At 44.0% G+C, this 20,018-nt stretch overlaps 1 protein-coding gene across 1 annotated transcript; it reads right to left on the bottom strand.

The window, feature by feature from the left end:
- Positions 1-11,061: 11,061 nt before the first annotated feature.
- Positions 11,062-17,338, bottom strand: RFX5 (regulatory factor X5). The gene is made up of 10 exons (XM_068965470.1): positions 17,321-17,338; positions 16,362-16,490; positions 16,077-16,110; positions 15,574-15,656; positions 15,018-15,137; positions 14,704-14,823; positions 14,481-14,562; positions 13,980-14,181; positions 13,654-13,754; positions 11,062-13,500 (listed from the first exon to the last, which is right to left on the bottom strand). Exons 2-10 carry the CDS (start codon positions 16,475-16,477, stop codon positions 12,511-12,513), a joined length of 1,848 nt encoding a protein of 615 aa, XP_068821571.1. The 5' UTR covers positions 16,478-16,490; positions 17,321-17,338; the 3' UTR covers positions 11,062-12,510.
- Between the last annotated feature and the right edge of the window lie 2,680 nt (positions 17,339-20,018).

Genomic DNA, 20,018 nt, shown 5'->3' with positions numbered 1-20,018 from the left:
GGTTCCATTGGCCGCCTGCGCTTCCCTGACAGCGGCCGCGGCGGCTGCACCAGGCCCCGGCTGCGGGGCTGCCCTCAGCGCCGCCTGAGGGGGCCTTCGCGCTGCCGCGCGTTCGACCGGGCCTCACAACCTTCTCTTCCTCCCTCGCACCACCAGGATTAAAAATAAATAAATAAATTCCTCAGTAGATCTCGAGTTTTCTTCTGAATTCAGGCCCTTCGTGGGCTGTGCTTTCTTGCTACTCCAACGCTCAGGACCCTACGGATCCCATAGTAATCTAAGGAGTCGGGTAAGCTGCCTGAAGCATGCCTGTTCAGAAATAGAGAAGGGGGCGGGAAGAGAGATTTGGAAGCCGGGGAGGAGGAGAGGACCAGGGGAGGAGCTTACGGGTGGGAGGAGGGGCCAAACCTTGGGAGGCGGACCTAAGAGGCAGCTTTTGCGAAGCTAAGGAAGCCGAAAGGGAAGTAAGATTTTCTGGATAAAGGGGCAGGGGCTCCCGGCTTAGAGCTGAAGGTGGCGGTGTAGCGGGCGGGCGTGGGTTCCCTGCTAGAGGAGAAGTACAGGCTTGCCGCGTACTTCAGTAAACACTGGAATGTGCAAATTATACGTAAATGAGCCTGTTCGAGTTAGCAACCGAGAGTTACCGTAATGGCAGTCAGTGACTTTCCCCTATTCCACACGACTCCTTTAGTAAATCAGGTCGGGGGACGGACGCTGGGGGCCGAGCTGGACAGCAGAAAGAGGACAGGCTGGGAAGATAGTCACCTTCACTATCCTATTCTTACTCATGTTTAAGGACGACGCCAAGGTTACGCCCCTTATCGCTTGGGGAATGGCGCTGTCCAACCGCGTCAATCTTTCGCCGTTAGCGGCGCGACTCGAGGCTGCGGTTCTGCCTCCGAGGTCACCACCTGCCTGGGCAGCCTTTGGCCTTCAGCCTTCGGACCTCGATCCATCCTGGGAGGGGCTGGACTGGGCCAGGTTGGGAAAGGTGAGTGAAATGACAAAAGCTTGGAGGGCATAATCACGCCTTCCGAGCAAAACCAAACCATGTAAAATCTAAACAAATAAACAAAAATCGGCCTGCAAATGGACTTCTGGTGTTGTCTTGTGTGATTCTATTTGTCAGTTAGCTTACTGACTAGGAACCCTTTCCATCAGAACCTCTGTCCCGACGTAACCTCTGCCCCTCATAGGACCTTACTTAATAGTCTACATTGAGGCTAGGTATTTGAGCCCAGATCCTGGACGCCACCCTCCCTGCCACTTGAAGGTTGTTTGATTTGAAATGACTGATTTATCCTCTGTGAACCTCTGTTTCTATGTGTACAAAGTAGATCCAGGTATATTAACACCCTACAGGGTTTTGTGAGGACTAAAAGAGAGGACAGATTACTATGATCGGGACAATAATATGAGGAGGGAATGGTGACCCACCCCAGTTTTCTTGCCTCGACAGAGGAGCCTGGCAGGCCACATACAGTCCATGGGGTTGCAAAGAGTTGGACACGACTGAAATGACTTAGCACAGCTCAGTTCAGTGGCTCAGTCATGTCCAACTCGCGATCTCATGGACTGCAGCATGCCAGGCTTCCCTGTCCATCACCAACTCCCAGAGCCTACAAACTCATGTCCATCATCTTAGTGATGCCAGCACAGGGACAATAATATAAATGAAAGAAGCTTGAAAATACCTATGTAAAATGTGCAGTATTTATAAAAGAACAAATAGGGTACCTGATTGCTAAAGGAACATATGGTTAATACAGAAGGCCGCTCTGTGTATGATAATGTATGCAAGTTTTCTCAATATTGTGAGCCGGGTCATAGAGATACTGGAAATGATCCAGTGGAACAAGAAAGACGAGGGAGCATTCTGAAGGGAATTTGCTCATGAGAAGACAAGCTGATAAGCTAGGTTAAAGCAGGAGTACAGTAATGAAAGATGAGCAGAGAAAGAGGCCAAGAGTGCCAAAGATAGTTTAAATTTGTCACCACTGGTTTGGAGTGGGGAATCACCAGTCCACCTGTCAGGCCCAGCAGCTCTTGGCCAGCTCTTAGTCAGCTGTGGAGCAAGAATGGAGAGGTGATGACCCTGCTTTGCCTAGAGTTTGAAATGTCACATGTCCATCCCCTCAAAGGATAGGGATTCCAAGGTCTGAAGGACTAGCTTTTTGAAACATTGTAAAAAGAGACGTACAGTTTACTTTTTATTGGAGGAAGTTTTTCTACTTTCCAGTAACATCTCTGTTCAAACTTTAAAGTAGGAACTTTTTGTAGGTATGGCAGTTGTAAGTCCTTTATTAACTGAGACCCACCTCATCCTCATACACACACACACACACACACGCACACACCCTATTGTGAGGTAGATTTTGTTTCAAGTTTCTAAGGGCCTTTATGTGTTTCTTTGCATCTATGACTTTGCTTTCTGTCTTCTTTTGGAGTTTTATTTGGTTCCCTCTGTATCTGGGTCTCCAACTCCCTCTAATCTGAGCTCCTCAAGGCAAGAATGAATTTATTTTTGTTTCCTAGCCGTATCCTTGGTTTCCACCACAGGAAAAAATGTTTATATTTGTTTATGTAGCAACAAATTGAATGCAGAAGCAGATATGAGAATCCAGTCAAGCATTAAGCAGATTTCCAAAAATGTGTAACAGTGCCAATTATCAGATTTATTGTTGTTTTGGTAAAAGTTATTTTTCATAAATGAATTAATAAAATAAAAATATTTGTAAATATTTTGACTAAATTATTCCCCCGCTTCCTATTTGCTTTTCTTTTTCCCTCAGTCTCTTTGTTAAGTTACAAAACTAAATACTATTCTGTTTCCCATATTTAAAAGCATAATATTATCCAAAATTCCTCACCACACTGAAACTATTTTTTATATTCTGTCTTCATAGAAAAAAAAACAAAACAAAACACTTCTGTCTTAGGTCCTAGGGAGTCACTACAGGTATAGATGTACATGGGTAACCTGTACACGGTGACCCTATAGGAACCCATACTGTCCTATATATGTGTGAAGCCTCTTACTTTGATGGGAAAGCATGTATGCATATGGCACCTTGGGGTGTGAGGGCAGGAAAGTCCTAACAGGGTCAAGTAATGCCATTTATTTATTTATTTTTAAATAAATTTATTTTAGTTGGAGGCTAATTACTTTACAATATTGCAGTGGTTTTTGCCAAATATCGACATGAATCAGCCAGGGACACACATGTTCCCCATCCAAAACCCCCCTCCCACCTCCCTCCCCATCCCATGCCCCAGGGTCATCCCAGGGCACCAGCCCTGAGCACCCTGTCTCATGCATCGAACCTGGACCGGTGATCTGCTTCACATATGATAATATACATGTTTCAACGGTACCCTCTCAAATCATCCCACTCTTGCCTTCTCCCACAGAGTCCAAAAGACTATTCTTTACATCTGTGACTCTTTTGCTGTCTCGCATATAGGGTCATCATTACCATCTTTCTAAATTCCATATATATGTGTTAGTATATTGTATTGGTGTTTTTCTTTCTGACTTCACTCTGTATAATAGGCTCCAGTTTCATCCACCTCATTAGAACTGACTCAAATGCATTCTTTTTAATGGCTGAGTAATATTCCATTGTGTATATGTACCACAGCTTTCTTATCCATTCGTCTGCCAATGGACATCTAGGTTCCTTCCATGTCCTGGCTATTGTAAACAGTGCTGTGATGAACATTGGGGTACATGTCTCTTTCAGCTCTGGTTTCCTCGGTGTGTATGCCCAGCAGTGGGATTGCTGGGTCATAAGGCAGTTCTATTTCCAGTTTTTTAAGGAATCTCCACATTGTTCTCCATAGTGGCTGTACTAGTTTGCATTCCCACCAACAGTGTAAGAGGGTTCCTTTTTCTCTGCACCCTTTCCAGCATTTATTGTTTGTAGACTTTTTGATAGCAGCCATTCTGACTGGTGTGAGATGGTACCTTATTGAGGTTTCGATTTGCATTTCTCTGATAATGAGTGATGTTGAGCATCTTTTCATGTGTTTGTTAGCCATCTGTATGTGTTCTTTGGAGAAATTTCTGTTTAGTTCTTTGGCCCATTTTTTGATTGGGTTATTTTTCTGGAATTGAGCTGCAGGAGCTGCTTGTATATTTTTGAGATTAATTCTTTGTCAGTTGCTTCATTTGCTATTATTTTCTCCTTCTAAAGGCTGTCTTTTCACCTTGCTTATAGTTTCCTTTGTTGTGCAAAAGCTTTTAAGTTTAACTAGGTCCCATTTGTTTATTTTTTCTTTTATTTTCATTATTCTGGGAGGTGGGTCATAGAGGATCTATAAATCACTGGTGTGATTTATGTCAGAGAGTGTTTTGCCTATGTTTTCCTCTAGGAGTTTTATAGTTTCTGGTTTATGTTTAGATCTTTAATCCATTTTGAGTTTATTTTTGTGTATGGTGTTAGAAAGTGTTTTAGTTTCATTCTTTTACAAGTGGTTGACCAGTTTTCCCAGCACCACTTGTTAAAGAGATTGTCTTTTCTCCATTGTATATTCTTGTCTCTTTTGTCAAAGATAAGGTGTCCACAGGTGCATGGATTTATTTCTGGGCTTTCTATTTTGTTCCATTGATCTATATTTCTGTCTTTGTGCCAGTACCATACTGTCTTGATGACTGTAGCTTTGTAGTATAGTCTGAAGCCAGGCAGGTTGATTCCTCCAGTTCCATTCTTCTTTCTCAAGATTGCTTTGGCCATTCGAGGTTTTTTGTATTTCCATACAAATTGTGAAATTATTTGTTCTAGTTCTCTGAAAAATACCATTGGTAGCTTCATAGGGATTGCATTGAATTTATAAATTGCTTTGGGTAGTATACTCATTTTCACTATATTGATTCTTCCAATCCATGAACATGGTATATTTCTCCATTTATTTGTGTCATCTTTGATTTCTTTCATCAGTGCTTTATAGTTTTCTATATATAGGTCTTTTGTTTCTTTAGGTAATTTATTCCTAAATATTTTATTCTTTTCATTGCAATGGTGAATGGAATTGTTTCCTTAATTTCTCTGTTTTCTCATTGTTAGTGTATAGGAATGCAAGGGATTTCTCTGTGTTAATTTTATATCCTTCAATTTTACTATATTCATTGATTAGCTCTAGTAATTTTCTGGTGGAGTCTTTAGGGTTTTCTATGTAGAGGACATGTCATCTGCAAACAGTGAGAGTTTTACTTCTTTTCCAACCTGGATTCCTTTTATTTCTTTTTCTGTTCTGATTGCTGTGGCTAAAACTTCCAAAAGTATTTTGAATAGTAGTGGTGAGAGTGGGCACCCTTGTCTTTTTCCTGACTTTAGGGGAGATGCTTTCAATTTTTCACCATTGAGGATAATGTTTGCTGTGAGTTTATCATATATGGCTTTTATTATGTTGAGGTATGTTCCTTCTATTCTTGCTTTCTGGAGGTTTTTTTAATCATAAATGGATGTTGAATTTTGTCAAAGGCTTTCTCTGCATCTATTGAGATAATCATATGGTTTTTATCTTTTAATTTGTTAATGTGGTATATCACATTGATTGATTTGCAGAAATTAAAGAATCCTTGCATCCCTGGGATAAAGTCCACTTGGTCATGATGTATGATCTTTTTAATATGTTGTTGGATTCTGTTTGCTAGAATTTTATTAAGGATTTTTTGCATCTATGTTCATCAGTGATATCGGCCTGTAGTTTTCTTTTTGTGTGGCATCTTTGTCAGGTTTTGGTATTAGGGTGATGGTGGCCTCATAGAATGAGTTTGGAGGTTTACCTTCCTCTGCAATTTTCTGGAAGAGTTTGAGTAGGATAGGTGTTAGCTCTTCTCTAAATTTTTGGTAGAATTCAGCTGTGAAGCTGTCTGGTCCGGGGCTTTTGTTTGTTGGAAGATTTCTGATCACAGTTTCGATTTCTGTGCTTGTGATAGGTCTGTTAAGATTTTCTATTTCTTCCTGGTTCAGTTTTGGAAAGTTATACTTTTCTAAGAAATTTGTCCATTTCTTCCAAGTTGTCCGTTTTATTGGCATATAGTTGCTGATAGTAGTCTCTTATAATTCTTTGTGTTGCCTGTTGTGATTTCTCCATTTTCATTTCTAGTTTTGTTGATTTGATTCTTCTCCCTTTTTTCTTGATGAGTCTGGCTAATGGTTTGTCTATTTTATTTATCTTCTCAAAGAACCAGCTTTTAGCTTTGTTGATTTCATTTATTTATTTAAATCTCATCAAATTGAGGAAAGAAGTTGTCTTATTCATCAAAAGTTGGTAAAACTAGAGGACCCAGGTCATAATACAGCTCCAATTATATATTAAACACCCCTATGGTTAAACAAACTATAAAGAGTATTTTTTTTTTCCTGAACCATAGATATTGTCTTTTTTTCCCCAGAGAAAAGAAAAAGAAGCTACTAGCAATTATTACTTGGCCTCCTACTGTGTATAAATACTAATGCTACCTCATTTATTCCTCAGTATATCTGTGTGAAACAGATGTTATTTTATGGAAACTGAGCCTCAGAATGGCTAAGTCGTTGGTTTTTGAAATTGTTTTACTTCAACCCACAATAAGAAATCAATTTTTAAATCATGACCATTGAAGAGCACATAGACATGGTCTTCACTGAAATAAGTTTCAGGAACTGATATGCAACTACCGTACTATACGCAATGCACATTGATACTTTCTACTCTATTTCACTTTTTTAAAGTTACTTTATCTTTTGGTCACGGCACAAGGCATATGGAATCTTAGTTCTATGACCAGGGATTGACCCCACCCCACCCCACCCACATTGGCAGCATGGAGTTTTAACTAATGGACCCAAAACATTTAGCTTTGCATACTGCTAAATTGGTTTCATAACCAACTACAGAGTTGCCATCTGTTTTTGAATCTGGTTTAAAAAAACTGGACTAAATAATGTTCAAAATCCTATAGAAAGTGGTAAAGTTAAGATTAAAACTGAACTCATGCTCTTTCCGGTAAAATGCCTCTTCACACACGTCTTAAGAAATACTGCATATATGTATACATATATATATATATATACACACACACATGTATATATACATGTACATATATATACACATAAAATTAGCTTTATCTCATAAAATGGAACCAGCAGAATGATCCTAGACAAAGTAGGAATAGGCCTACTGATGAACCAAAAAAAAAAAACATACAGACAAATATATAATGATATTAACCCCCCAGTTTAGCATGTGAGTCAATGTGGTATTTGCTTTTTTTTTTTTTTTAAGAAAATTGACTGTTGCCTACAAAAATTAACAATACATTCATTTATTTGAGGCCACAGACTAGACATATAGAGTTTGCCTTGGTTTAATAGCAAAAGATTATTTCAAGTTTTAATAAGTAACAAATTTTTATTTCTGACTTACTTTATGCTAGGGCTAAAATGAAAAAAGACAACAATGGGACTGGGGAACAGGGTATTGGGGAGAGAATAAGGAATGGTAGAGAGGAAGCAGTAGGCAGTCCCCAAAACCTTCCTTTAGCCCTTCATCTAACCAACTGAAGACTTCCTGACCAAGAAAAGAATAACTTGTTTCATGTTAGATTTTTAAAATATTAGGGTAAAAATATAAAATAGGTTACTTAAAACCCCCATACTACTACTACTACTAAGTCGCTTCAGTCGTGTCCAACTCTGTGTGACCCCATAGACGGCAGCCCACCAGGCTCCCCCGTCCCTGGGATTCTCCAGGCAATAACACTGGAGTGGGTTGCCATAAAATCACCCAATGGTCTGGTCTCCTAAAGTGAATGGATATATCCCCAAACCCAATCGTGGTGAGGGCACTGTTCCCATAGAAGCTTCTATCCTATCACCAGTGGTTTACTTTTCCATATGCCTATCACCTCCAACTTGTTAGCAACCTGGTCCAGTCCCTCATTTCCTCCCACATAGATAATGGCAACAGCTGTCTGGGGAGTTCTTTTTGACTTCAGCTCCTCCATCCTCTAATGCAAACTTCATACCTTTCGTTCATTCAATCAATGGATTACTTTCAATTCCATTACTGGATAACTTTTACCCATTCATTCAACTGTTGTGCGTTCTTCTTCCAGTTGATTTCTCTCTCTTGTTCATACAGAACCTTTCTGCTGAACAGGTCTTTTTACTGGGTTAGACTGCCATGTCTTTACTCACATCCCACATCCCCAAACTCCTGCTTTTCCTGGAATGACTTCCTCTTCTTTTTATCTACTTAAGCTCTACTTAAAGGCTTAACTCAAGGCTACCTTTTCCATGAAGCCTTCCCAAATTACTCAATCTCTTTGAATTTACAGCTCTTAGGCAGCAGAGTGGGTATCATGATTCAGTTCTTTGTATCATGTCTTCTGTTGTTCTGTCCTTGCTTTATGAGTTGTCCTTGTCCTACTCACCTCTACTAGGAAGTCATTTCTGATCCCTGTCTACTTCTCTGGGCTCCCACCGCTCTCTGTGCTTACTGCTAACATAACTCACACTGTGCTGAGATCATTATTGACTTAAGGATGGTGCTAAGTCAGCTAGCTTCCAACAAGTGCCGAGCTCTTAACAAGAAGGAAAATGCCAAAACTACAGTAATGGACTTCTACTTCTGGCAGCATGGAGAAGAGAAAGGGCTCTCACACTAGAATACCACTGGATCCTGGATAAATTAGAGTAAACATGTTTGTCATGCTCATCAGAAAGTAGAAGAGATCACTAAAGGACGGGGGAAAAATAACATTGAGCTGAACACTTATGCAGAATAAGTAACATGCAGCAGGAGAAGCAGGTTTGCTCTGGGGACAAATGCTAGCATCAGTATCATGAGCAGAGGCTAAACCCTGGGCCCAGCCAAAGCAGGGGAGAATATCTGGGACTCCTGAGTTAAATCAGGACTCCTGAAGGGTTAACACAGCCCCAGGTAAGGAGCACCCTTTGTCACCTGGCAGAAACAAGTGCAAATTCTCTCTGAACGAAAGTACCCCCAATTTAGGTCCACTGGATTTCCTTAGATTAAGTTTAACAAAATAGGAGCTCAAAATCCAAATAATACAAAATATACCAGAGAACAAGCTGCTATGGGAAAATCAGCGGAAAACAACAAAACAGGTAGATATCCAAGGTAAGTTACAGAATATAAAATTGCTGTTGTTCGTTACTAAGTTGAGTCTGACTCTTTGTGAACCCATGGACTGTAGCCTGCCAGACTCCTCTGTCCATGGGAATTTCCAAGCAAGAATACTGGAGTGGGTTGCCATTTTCTTCACCAGGAGATCTTCCTAACCCAGGGATCAAACCTGCATCTCCTGCTTTGGCAGGCAGATTCTTTACTACTGAGCCACCCGGGAAGCCCCAGAATATAACAATCCTGACAAACTTCAAGGAACTGCTATCACAGAGACCACATTTCCTGAGCACAAATGATCCAACTGAAAATTAGTATCAAAAAGATAAAAATTTAAATATCTAGATTTTGGAAATTTAGAAAACTTTTCTAAATCATGAATCAAAAAAGTCATAAAGGTAATTTAAATATTCTTCGAACTAGGTAATAAATATTTTTAAACAGAAAAATGTGGAGAATACAGGGAAGTGGGTCCTTGAAAACTTGTAATAGAAAAAAAGACAGCTTGAAAATTAATTAGATAAAAATTAAGATGTAAAAGAACATAAAGAAAGCAGAAGGAAACATCACAGATAACATCCATAATTAGTGAAGTAGAAAACAAATATTTGTGGCTTCCCTTATAGCTCAGTTGGTAAAGAATCTGCCTGCAATGTAGGAGACCCCGGTTCATTCCCTGGGTCGGGAAGATACCCTGGAGAAGGGATAGGCTACCCACTCCAGTATTCTTGGGCTTCCCTTGTGGCTCAGCTGGTAAAGAATCCACCTGCAATGCAAGGGACCTGAGTTTGATCCCTGGGTTGGGAAGATCCCCTGGAGAAGGGAAAGGCTACTCACTCCAGCATTCTGGCCTAGAGAATTCCATGGACCGTATAGTTCATGGGGTCGCAAAGAGTCAACGTAAAAGAACATAAAATTAAAGAAAGCAGAAGGAAATACCACAGATAACATCCATAATTAATGAAGTAGAAAACAAATATTTAAGGGAGAGGATCAACAAAGCTCAGAGTGGCAGCTAAATCAAACAAGTAAAACAAATTTCTGGTGTAGTTGGTCAAAGGGGAAAAAAAGAAGGCACAAGTAAACAGCAGAAATGCAAAGGAGGACAAGACCACCCAGGGAGCAAAGGCGAAAAAGAACATGGAAGGAATTTCATTTTTAAAAAATGATGTAAAATGCACAAAACTCTAGAAAAACACTTTACCTAAATTGACTCAAGAAGAAATAGAAAGCCCAAATAGCCTATAATTATTAAAGAAATTGAATTAATCGTTAAGATGTTTCCCACAAAGAAATGCCAGGCTCAGATGGCTTACCAAGTAAGTTTTATCAAATGATCAAAGGATGGTTCATTTCAATCTAATATAAACATTTTTAGAGAATGAGACAAGAGGAAACAGTTTCTAACTCAGAGGGTGTACAGACCAAAGGAACCATCTCAGAAGCCTTAGAAAGCTTACTAAAAACAAAGGCACTAACTTGTACAAGAATGTTAGTAGCAGCATTATTTATAACCGCAAAAAACTGGCAACAACCCAAATGTCCACTGACGGATGGATAAATTGTGGTTTATGCACTTGAAATATTATATAGATAAAAATGAGCGAATAATAGCTATCTACAACATGGATGAATCTTAGAAATAATGTTATGTGGGGAAAAAAAAGCAAACCACAGGGGAGTATTAGAGAATAAAATTTTGTAAAGCTAAAAAGCAAAACCATTTTTAAAGGGTATATACATAAATGGAGATATATATATATACATATAATGTATATATTGCAGGTAGTTAATAAACACAAAATTGAAGATAGTGGTGACCTCTAGGGAGAGCCAGGAGCTTAGGCTAGGGGAAGAACACAAGAAATTCAGTAGTATTTCTAATATTTTAATGTACAAATTGGGTAATGGGTCATTTATTATGCTTCATAACTTATTCATGTTAAATATATTCTTTATAGATATCAAACATTACATATAATTTTTAAAAATCTGCAATGGTGGACATAAATGAACAAATGAATGAAGGCTCCCTGAAAGAAAACGGAGAATCCCTGATGGAAGCTACCCTATGCAGAAGATAAAGTAGGTCCTTAATTAATAATGTTGGTTGGTTTACTGCTTTTCCCAAATATATACCTGGATTCCCTTCCTACTGGTGCTCCCTGATAGGCAAGTTACCTCCTTCATACACACAGCCTAAACCCACAATCCCGGTCCGGCTAAATCCTGACACTTACATGACAAGAGACTGACACCTGGTGGATACAGAGTGAATTTAATGAAATGACTAGGGAGTAGATCTCACTCTACTTGGTCAAAGAGGCAGTAGGGTGGAGAATTGGGAATGAGGAGAAAACTAAAATTCAGGATGGAGGTGGAAGAAAAAGGGGGATTGTTATCCAGATGAGACTAAAGAGCTAGTCTCCAAATGAGAAAGCGTTCCCTCTCATTCCTTGAGACCAGAAGAAGAGGAAAGAGGTTTACAGCAGCTGTAAGGAAAATTCAAGACTATTTGGAAAAAAAAGGAAGGAAGATAACTGGTCTCAGCCTAGCAAGCTAAAACCACACCTACTTCATAGCAGTGGCCAGGTGTCAGGTGACTCCCCGGGAACTCCCCACTCCCAGTCCCCACTGAGGAATCTATGTGATTCTAAGGAGGCTGATCCTGCCTTTTTTTTCAAAAGGTACAGGCCATGATGTAGCGTGAATAAGCAAATTAGCATTTATTATACCAATCTCCTGTCCACAGTGACTGGCTAGGGATGTGACCCAGGCTGACCTCACCGAAGTGAATCTTAGGGCTATTGCTAGGATTCCTGGCACAAAGATGCCCTCTCTTTCTGGCGGGACATGAGAGAGGAAACATGGAATCCCAGGAGTGCTGGCTGCCACGAGATGGACCAGGCTTAAGATGATCCTACAGAAGGTAGAGTGGTGGGGAAAAAGCAATCAGGTATTTAGAGACTTACAGAGTCACTGGATCAGCTTTACCTGGAGCTGGCCCTGCCTCTGGGCCTGCCAGTCACATGAGCGAATAAATCTTTGTTTTTAAGCCAGTCTGAGTTAGGTTTTCTATGACTTAAAACCCAAAGACTCCAAGCCTAGGCATTCATTGTATTTCATCCCTATATTCGCACAAGACAGTGCAGGGATCCAGGAGAGGGGTCACTATAGATTAGTGACTCTAAAGCGAAGGGGACTGAGCTGGAAAGGTGAGAGGCAAAAATCAGGCACTGTGTAAGACAGGGTGCCTCAGCTGTCTATACAGAAGAGAATGAAGAGCCAAGTGAGAAGCAAGTGCAAAGAAGGGCCTCTTCTAGGCAGCCAGGTAGAGTTAACATAGGGCTATAAACACTCCTTCCCACATACCTATCATGGGGGTGCTGCTTTGGGGTCTTTTCGCTCATGGGGAATGGAGCTCGGAAGCACATGCCCCTTTAAGTCTTTATTACCCTGTGCGGAGGTGTCTACTTCTCCCCTGACCAAATGAAGAGCCTCCTTTTGGCTTCTACTGCCCCTGATGACGCTCACTTTGGGGGTGACAGGAGGAATTTTATCTTCTGCTTCTTTGGCATGACGGGAACTGGGGCCCCTTCCTCCTTTGGAAACAGCACCATCCTCCTGACCCTGGGCAAGCACCCCCTTCTCAGCCTCTCCCACTGGCCCTGGCCCCCCTGACCCTCCAGCTGAGTTGCTCTCCCCTCCAGAGGCCCATGACTCCCGTGGTAACCTTGAGGACTGGGCCGAGTCCACAGCAGCTGCTGACTTGTCGGGGGTAGAATTCCTTTCCCTACTTCCACCTGATTTTTTTCGAGGGCGCCCCCGTTTTCTTTTGGCATCACTTCCTGTATCGTCTAGATCCTGCTTTGTGGCTTTAGCTGGTGGGTCCTGCCCACTGGCTTCGCTCACAGGCACTTCAGCTGTCCTCTTGACACCTTTGTCATGGGGTCCCGGGTCACCACCTATGCCCACTTCCCTGTTCTCTGCACCCCTTGGCTGAGTGAGTCCCCCAGGGGGAGCTTGCCCAGGCCCAGGTCCAGGTCCAGGCAAAGCGGGAACCGTTGGTAAGATCATGTTAATGATGGGAACAGCTGCTTGGGGTCCCCCAGCCCTACTGGGCAGAGGCAGTGCAGCCATTTTCAGAGTGCCTGAAGAAAGTTTGGGGGCCAGGATGGGTGGAGAGACTCGGATTGGCGGAATAAGTGAGCGAGGGGCTCGGGGGAGGAGCAGAGGCAGCCGCGCCACTAGGGCATTAACCTGCGGGTTATTGGCTACTGGTGCCGGGCTCTCCACTACACTCTTCTTTCGATCTCCACGTGCAGAGGGGCCAGCCCCAGCCCGGGGGTCTAGCTCTTTAGGAGGCTAAAAAGTAAAGAGAAGAACATAGTAAGTGGGAAGACTGGACAATGGAGGGAATATAGGACCAGGACGTGAAAAAGTACTGAACCCACTGGGCGAAGGGTATACTATACCCCCAGCCCAGGGGAGTAAGGTCAAGGGCATCAGCTTCCTCACCTGGGCCTGTCTCTCTGGTCTCTTATGAGAACCGCCCTCCAGGTTCTCTACCCCATTCTTGGATTTAGATGATCGTTCCCGAGGGGCATGTTCGTCCTCTTCTGCGGAGGTGCCAGAAAAGGAAAAGAGGTGAGGAAGGAACAAAATGGAGGAGGGAGGTGATTCTGATTAACTGACTGGTAGAGAGGCAGGAGAAAGAGGTGGGCTAAGGCATGTCTGGGAAGGGTCTCTAGGAACAGAAGGTGTCTCTCTCCTCATCTGTGGGAGAGCCTTTAAGGGTGAAAGTGGCTGAAGGTTTCTCAGAACATAATACAGCGTCCACCCACCAGCGAGTCCCATAGCTTTGAGAACATGGGCATGTGCAGATCGGGCAGAGATGAGATGCTGCTGTAGCAGGAAGCGGGCAACCTCAACGATGGAACTGAAGGACCGTTTCAGGATTCGTTCAGCCCAGTCACAGGTCAAGGCACAGGCTGCTTCCACCAGCTCATCCCGAGGTGCTGGGGTTACTTCTGGGCCCATTTCTGGCTAAACAGGGGAAGGACACGCCCAATTACACTGTGAACAAAGGCCCTTCCGCCCCTCTCAGGCACCAGTGTTGACCGTAAGACCAGACTAGGGATGGCAGTAGCTTCTATCATCCCATCCCAGAAACCCAAAAATTCTCTTCCTCCTCTGCCTCAGCCATAGCGTAGGCAGAAGGGCATATCCTATAGACTGAGAAACTGTGCCAAACGACCTAGGCTGTGTCAGGCCTCAAAACATCTCCCGAAGTCTTCTGCCATCTACCTTGGGGAGAAGAGTGTAGTCAGAGGGTTGTTACTTACACTCTCAGAGCCCTTTAGGTCAAGTCCGGGCAAGGGTGGCATAGATACCAAGGTCTTCCTTCGTATGCCACTGTAGCAATATCTGACATAAGTTAAAGGGTAACCAACACACTGGAGGTGCCCAAGTAGGAAGGTTGGGCTGTTTCCACTTCCAGCTCTTCACATCCTCATCCTAAGTTTCTTTCCCCAGGTCCTCCAGCCCACCCTCTCCAGTCAAGGATACTTGGACTGGCCCCGGCCACCAAGCCTTCGGGCCTTGATGTCAGGGAAGATCTCTCTGATGATTTTGCCAAAGTTGGCTGTGCTGAGCGGGCGGCAACACGCAAGGCTCTCGCAGTACTTCCTGAATGAGGCAGGGACAGAGTGGGAAGAATACTCAGAGCAGGAGGTTTGTGGGTGGGTTCAGAGGGTCCCTGGGAATCAAGGTTGGGAAACCCTTGAAGTTAGGCTCCATAAAGGCAGGGGCCTCTCCAGGGAGGAGGGGATAGTCCTAGGCCCACCTTCCCAGACCCCATCTACCCCCTCCCATCCACCCACCGATAGGCATCATAAACACTTTGTTTTGGCAGGCAGGTGTCAGTATGCTCTTCTAGGTGGTTGCGGATCCACCTGTAAGCATACATGTACTCCTCATTGCTGAGTGTACTTGGCTCTGAGCTGCAAGAGAAATAAGAGAGACAAATATTACTAACATCCCAACAGTTGCCCTGGTTCCATCCAGATTATCACTCAGTAGGGCTGGACTGAATCAGTGCATCCAGAATTCACCTTTCCCTGGTAAACCAAGGCAGGACAGCAACTTTTACTCCCAACTAAGGAGAGCTGTTATGACTTTTCCTATTCACCAAGCCCTTTTTAAGGGAGCCTTTCTTTTTTTTTAAAGTTTTTATTGAATTTGTTACAATACTGCTCCTGGTGTTTACATTTTGGTGGGGAGTCATGTGGGATCTTAGCTCCCCAACCAGGGATTGAAACCGCACCCCCTGCATTGGAAAGTGAAGTCTTAACCACTAGACCACCAGGGACCACCCCTAGGGACCCTTTCTTTAAAAATAAGCACCTCTGATATCTAAAATTCCAGCACCAAACCTACCTTTTGTCTCCAGTACTGGGCCCCGAGGGGAGCTGAAGGTAGAGATACAACTTGTCATTGTCTGAGAATTTCTGTACATCTTGCTGAGGTAAGGAGGAACAGAGAGGCAGGAAAAATCATAAGGTCAAGAAATACCCAAGGTAGGATCCTCTGATCCTTACTAAACAGTCTAGCTGAGTGAGTGAGTGTCAGGCTGACAAAGGACCTTAGAATTGATTTGAGGCTAGGTGCTCAACGTGCCCTGAGGAGCCCTTAAGGATTACCAAGGTGAGAAGGGGAGTGGCGGGGATCAGCTCTGATTCCTACTGGGCTTCTCCACAAGAGGTCACAGAGATGAAGTGAGATGCTCAAGGTCAAAGCGATAACAAGTTGTAAAGCCATTTATCTTCTGACAGGGTAGACAGCACTGACTCCCTTGCATAAACCTTTCTAACCCATATCCGTACCATCTTCATCCCCCCCACCAATGCCATCTCTCTTGCCTTCTTCCCCAAAATACTCACCAGGATCCCCTCTACTTTGTTCTGCACGGCCTTGCTGTAGAGAAGAGGAAAAAGCTGGAGGTCATACAAAAGATTTCTCCCCATCCCTGTGGATGACTGCCAGGGAGAGGAAGGGGTCTGAAAAGCCTAGCAGGTGCTCAAGAACTGCTACCATGATGAAAATCTCCCCTGGTCAGATGCACTCGCTTGAGGAGGTGCAGGTCATCTAATTCAGAGGAAGAGAAGTGCTATAGGGATCTATACCCAGGTCTGAAACAAGGTTTAGAGATGGTGATGAGTACTTACGAAATGGTACCTCGGAGCCTCTGAAGAAGGGTGGTCGGTTCCCCCGCCTCAGCACTGCCTGAGGAAGTCCTTCCCCCAGTCTTTGGGCTCTTCGCATCAGGTTCATCTTCTGCCATCCTGGCATGAGGGCTAGAGTTGAGAGAAGACAGGACAAGAAGATTTAACAAGATTTCCCTTCCCCGCTGGAAGTCCCAGGGCACTCCTCACCTCTCTACCCAGAAAGACAGAAAAACAGAAAGAAAGCCTCGGAATTTCCCCAGTGGTCTTTTTCTATAATTTGAAATTATTCCATTACTTCTTCAGGCCCATATATACCCAAAGAGATCTCCATTCTATCTGCCCCACCTTTCTGCAGTCTCCTAAATGTGGAAAACTGTAAAGGAAGAGATACGGGGGATTGGAAATCCACGTTAGAGAAACATTTTCATTTCTGCCTCTGACCCCATACTGCCCTCCTTTCCCTCAACAACCACCACAAGATAAAGTTGTCTAATTCTCTAATACACTCCTCACCACTGAATTTGCCTGGGAGGTCAGAAAGGATACGAACATTTTCTGCCCTTCCAGGCTTGGAAAAAACTGGGCCCAACTTCTCATTACTTAATCTCGCCACGGCTTCCCCCGCAGCTCCCCCTCCCCACGTCGTCGGCCCCTACGTCATCGCCCTCACCTCCCCTCCCGACGCGCGCCCCCACTCCCTCCCTTCCCCCTCCATTCAATCCCGCGTTGCTGCAAAGTAGGGGGTTCAGGGTAGCGGAACTCCTGTGCTGGGCGTAGAAAACCCGGTTGCGGGAAAGGGGTCCTAGATTCGGGGCACGTGCACATGGGTGAAGAAGCAGTTGAAAATACAGCCAGAATCTTGTCTGCTCTCCTCCCAACTCATACTGCCCCCTCCCTACCTTTGAACAGTCACCTTCCAAAACAAGCAACAATAAAGGTAAGGGAGAAAGAGAAACTACCTCGTAGCCACCTTCACTCCAGCCCAGCCCCACGATCCTGGCCCAGCGGGCTCGTGCGTTGCTTTATTTCCTTTTTTCTGAATGGCTGGAACGGCCCCGATCTGCCTAGATACTCGGACGGCCTGCTCTACGATTGGTCGTTGCTGCCACCCGGAGACAGACGGCGCCGGGCTCGCACCGGCGGCCGCTAAAATCTGCCTGGTAACAGAATCTGATTGGTCAATAGGGGAGGGAAAATCCAAAGTTGGTCTTATTTGAGTCAAGAGGGGGAAGTCCGGGTTAGGTTTCGGTTAAAACTGGGGTCGGTTGGGACTGCCGGTCCCAAGAGGTTCTTCTCTTAAAGGGACCGCAGGACGAAAGACCGGACGCTCTCCTCCTTTTGAAGCTTTCTTTGCTTTCTCCTTCCGTGTTTCAGTTTTGCCTTCGGGAGTCAGAGCTACTGGAAGAAAAGATTCAATGGATGATAAAATAGCTAGAAAATTATAGGTAGTAGTGATGGAAGTCGCTGGAAACTCACATTACCAGCTTTTGATGAAAAACAAGTTGAACTATTCCCCCTACTCCCCACCACCCAACACGTGCTTGCAGACACTCTGAAGAAACCCGCAAGCACAAGCTCACATTCCTCAGTTGATGCAGGCCTCTTAACCTCAGCAGCTGTACCACATAAAGCTAAAGTGCCCTTAGTCTTCCTAGTTTCCCGCAAGTACCTTCCTTCCAAAGAGTCGCTGCTGCTTTTGCATCCCCTTAGTTCTGCAGTCAGTGAACAATGGAATTTTGACTGACAATGGCACCCCACTCCAGTACTCTTGCCTGGAAAATCCCATGGACGGAGGAGCCTGGTGGGCTGCAGTCCATGGGGTCGCGAAGAGTCGGACTGAGCGACTTCACTTTCACTTTTCACTTTCATGCATTGGAGAAGGAAATGGCAACCCACTCCAGTGTTCTTGCTTGGAGAATCCCAGGGACGGCGGAGCCTGGTGGGCTGCCGTCTATGGGGTCGCACAGAGTCGGACAGGACTGAAGCAGCAGCAGCAGCAGCAGCAGCAGCAGCAGCAGTTCTGCAGTTAGTGAACAATGGAATTTTGACTGACTTCTCCAAGGGGTGCTGAATTCCCGCCTGGACTTTTTCGTTTCAGAGAACATTGTACTGAACGGTCAAGCGTTCCTCTCCCTTTTGGTTAAGGCTTTTTAAGGTCATGAGTCTAATGAAAACAATGAACCTTCTGCCATGAAAACACAGGTACAGGCCAAGTGGTGCATCTAATTTAAGAGGTCAGGGACTCAAGGTTAACCACCCTTTGAATGGATGCACAGTTTTTTGTTTTGCGCAGCAGATACATTACACCCAAAACTATGTTTGTAGTCCTGACCTGCAGTTCTCCAGTCTCATCATCATTGTGTTTTTTGTAAAGAGGAGAGCAGTGATGCCTCCTCATGTGTTCATGCAGCTCAGTCATTTTGACTCTTTGTGACCCCCTGGACAGTAGCCCACCAGTCTCCTCTGTCCAGGGAATTTTCCAGGCAAGAATACTGGAGTTGGTTGCCATGCCCTTCTCCATGGGATCTTCCCAACCCAGGGACAGAACCCATGTCTCTGGGGTCTCCTGCATTGGCAGGCAAATTCTTTACCACTGAGCCATCTGGGAAGCCTGATTTTGTGATCATTGCCCTTTGCAGCCTGCATTTCCCTACTACCAGCTTTGGTGGGTCCTGGGGGAACAAACCCAGGGGATTGTGGAGTTGGGGAAATACAAATATACTGCCTAGAAATACAAATATGCTGCCTAGAAGGTTTTCTAGCAACAGCTAAAATTTATTTGTTTATTGCGTGCCAGATACCAGACCAAACGTTAAATACCTTATTTTGAAGTAGGAACTATTGTTGCCTCCATTTTACACACAAGGAAGCAGACTTGGAGAGGTGAAGGGACTTGTCCAGAGTTACATTGTAGTAAGTGCTGGAATCAGGATCCAAAGTCAGTCCCTCTGCCTTCCGAGGCCATTCTCTTGAATACTGCCCTAGATTGCATTTATACAGATTTTCAGGTGCTCATGTACAAATATGGGTATAGACTGATGGAAAGATACCCCAAACACCACTGTTTGATACAAAGTGGAATGTAAAGCACTTTAAATGGAAAAAGAATTTGGGGTTAATTATACTGGCTTACAAATTTCATTCTTTTTTTGAAAAAGTAATCTTATTTATTTATTTTTGGCTGCACTGGGTCTTTGTTGCTGTGTGGGCTTCTCATTGCTGAGGCTTCTCTTGTTGCTGAGCAGGGGCTCTAGGGCATGTGGGCTCAGTAGCTGAGGTTCCCAGGCTCGAGAGCACAGGCTCAGTAGTTCTAGTGCACAAATTTAGTTGCTCTGAGGCACGTAGATCAGGGATTGAACCTGTGTCTCCTGCATTGGCAGCTGGATTCTATATCACTGAACCACCACAGAAGCCCTGGCTTAGGAATTTGAAGGTGGCAGAGAATAATCAGAAGCTTTAGCAAAGGGAGGAAAAGTATCATAGCTGTGAAAGGGAAATTATTTTGACGGCACTGTAGAAAGGCCAGGTTGGGTTGGGAGGTGGGAAGGCTAGAGATGGGGAAAACAGGCAGCTAAATATTTATGCCAAATTTCTGCCTAAGAGCTGAGGATACAAAGCTGAATAAGGTATAATAAGGTATTGTTGCAGGAAGGAAGC

The sequence above is a fragment of the Capricornis sumatraensis genome, chromosome 2 (assembly GCF_032405125.1).
Source record: "Capricornis sumatraensis isolate serow.1 chromosome 2, serow.2, whole genome shotgun sequence".
In the NCBI taxonomy this organism is placed as follows: domain Eukaryota; kingdom Metazoa; phylum Chordata; class Mammalia; order Artiodactyla; family Bovidae; genus Capricornis; species Capricornis sumatraensis.
This window is presented reverse-complemented; position numbering and strand designations above follow the sequence as displayed.

Coding starts and splice junctions, on each gene's coding strand:
- RFX5 (XM_068965470.1), bottom strand. CDS start 16,477: ATGGCAGAAGATGAACCTGATGCGAAGAGCCCAAAGACTGGGGGAAGG. Junction 15,138..15,573: donor CCCAGTACTGGAGACAAAAG/GTAGGTTTGGTG, acceptor TTTCTCTTGCAG/CTCAGAGCCAAGTACACTCA. Junction 13,755..13,979: donor CAAAGCTATGGGACTCGCTG/GTGGGTGGACGC, acceptor GCACCTCCGCAG/AAGAGGACGAACATGCCCCT.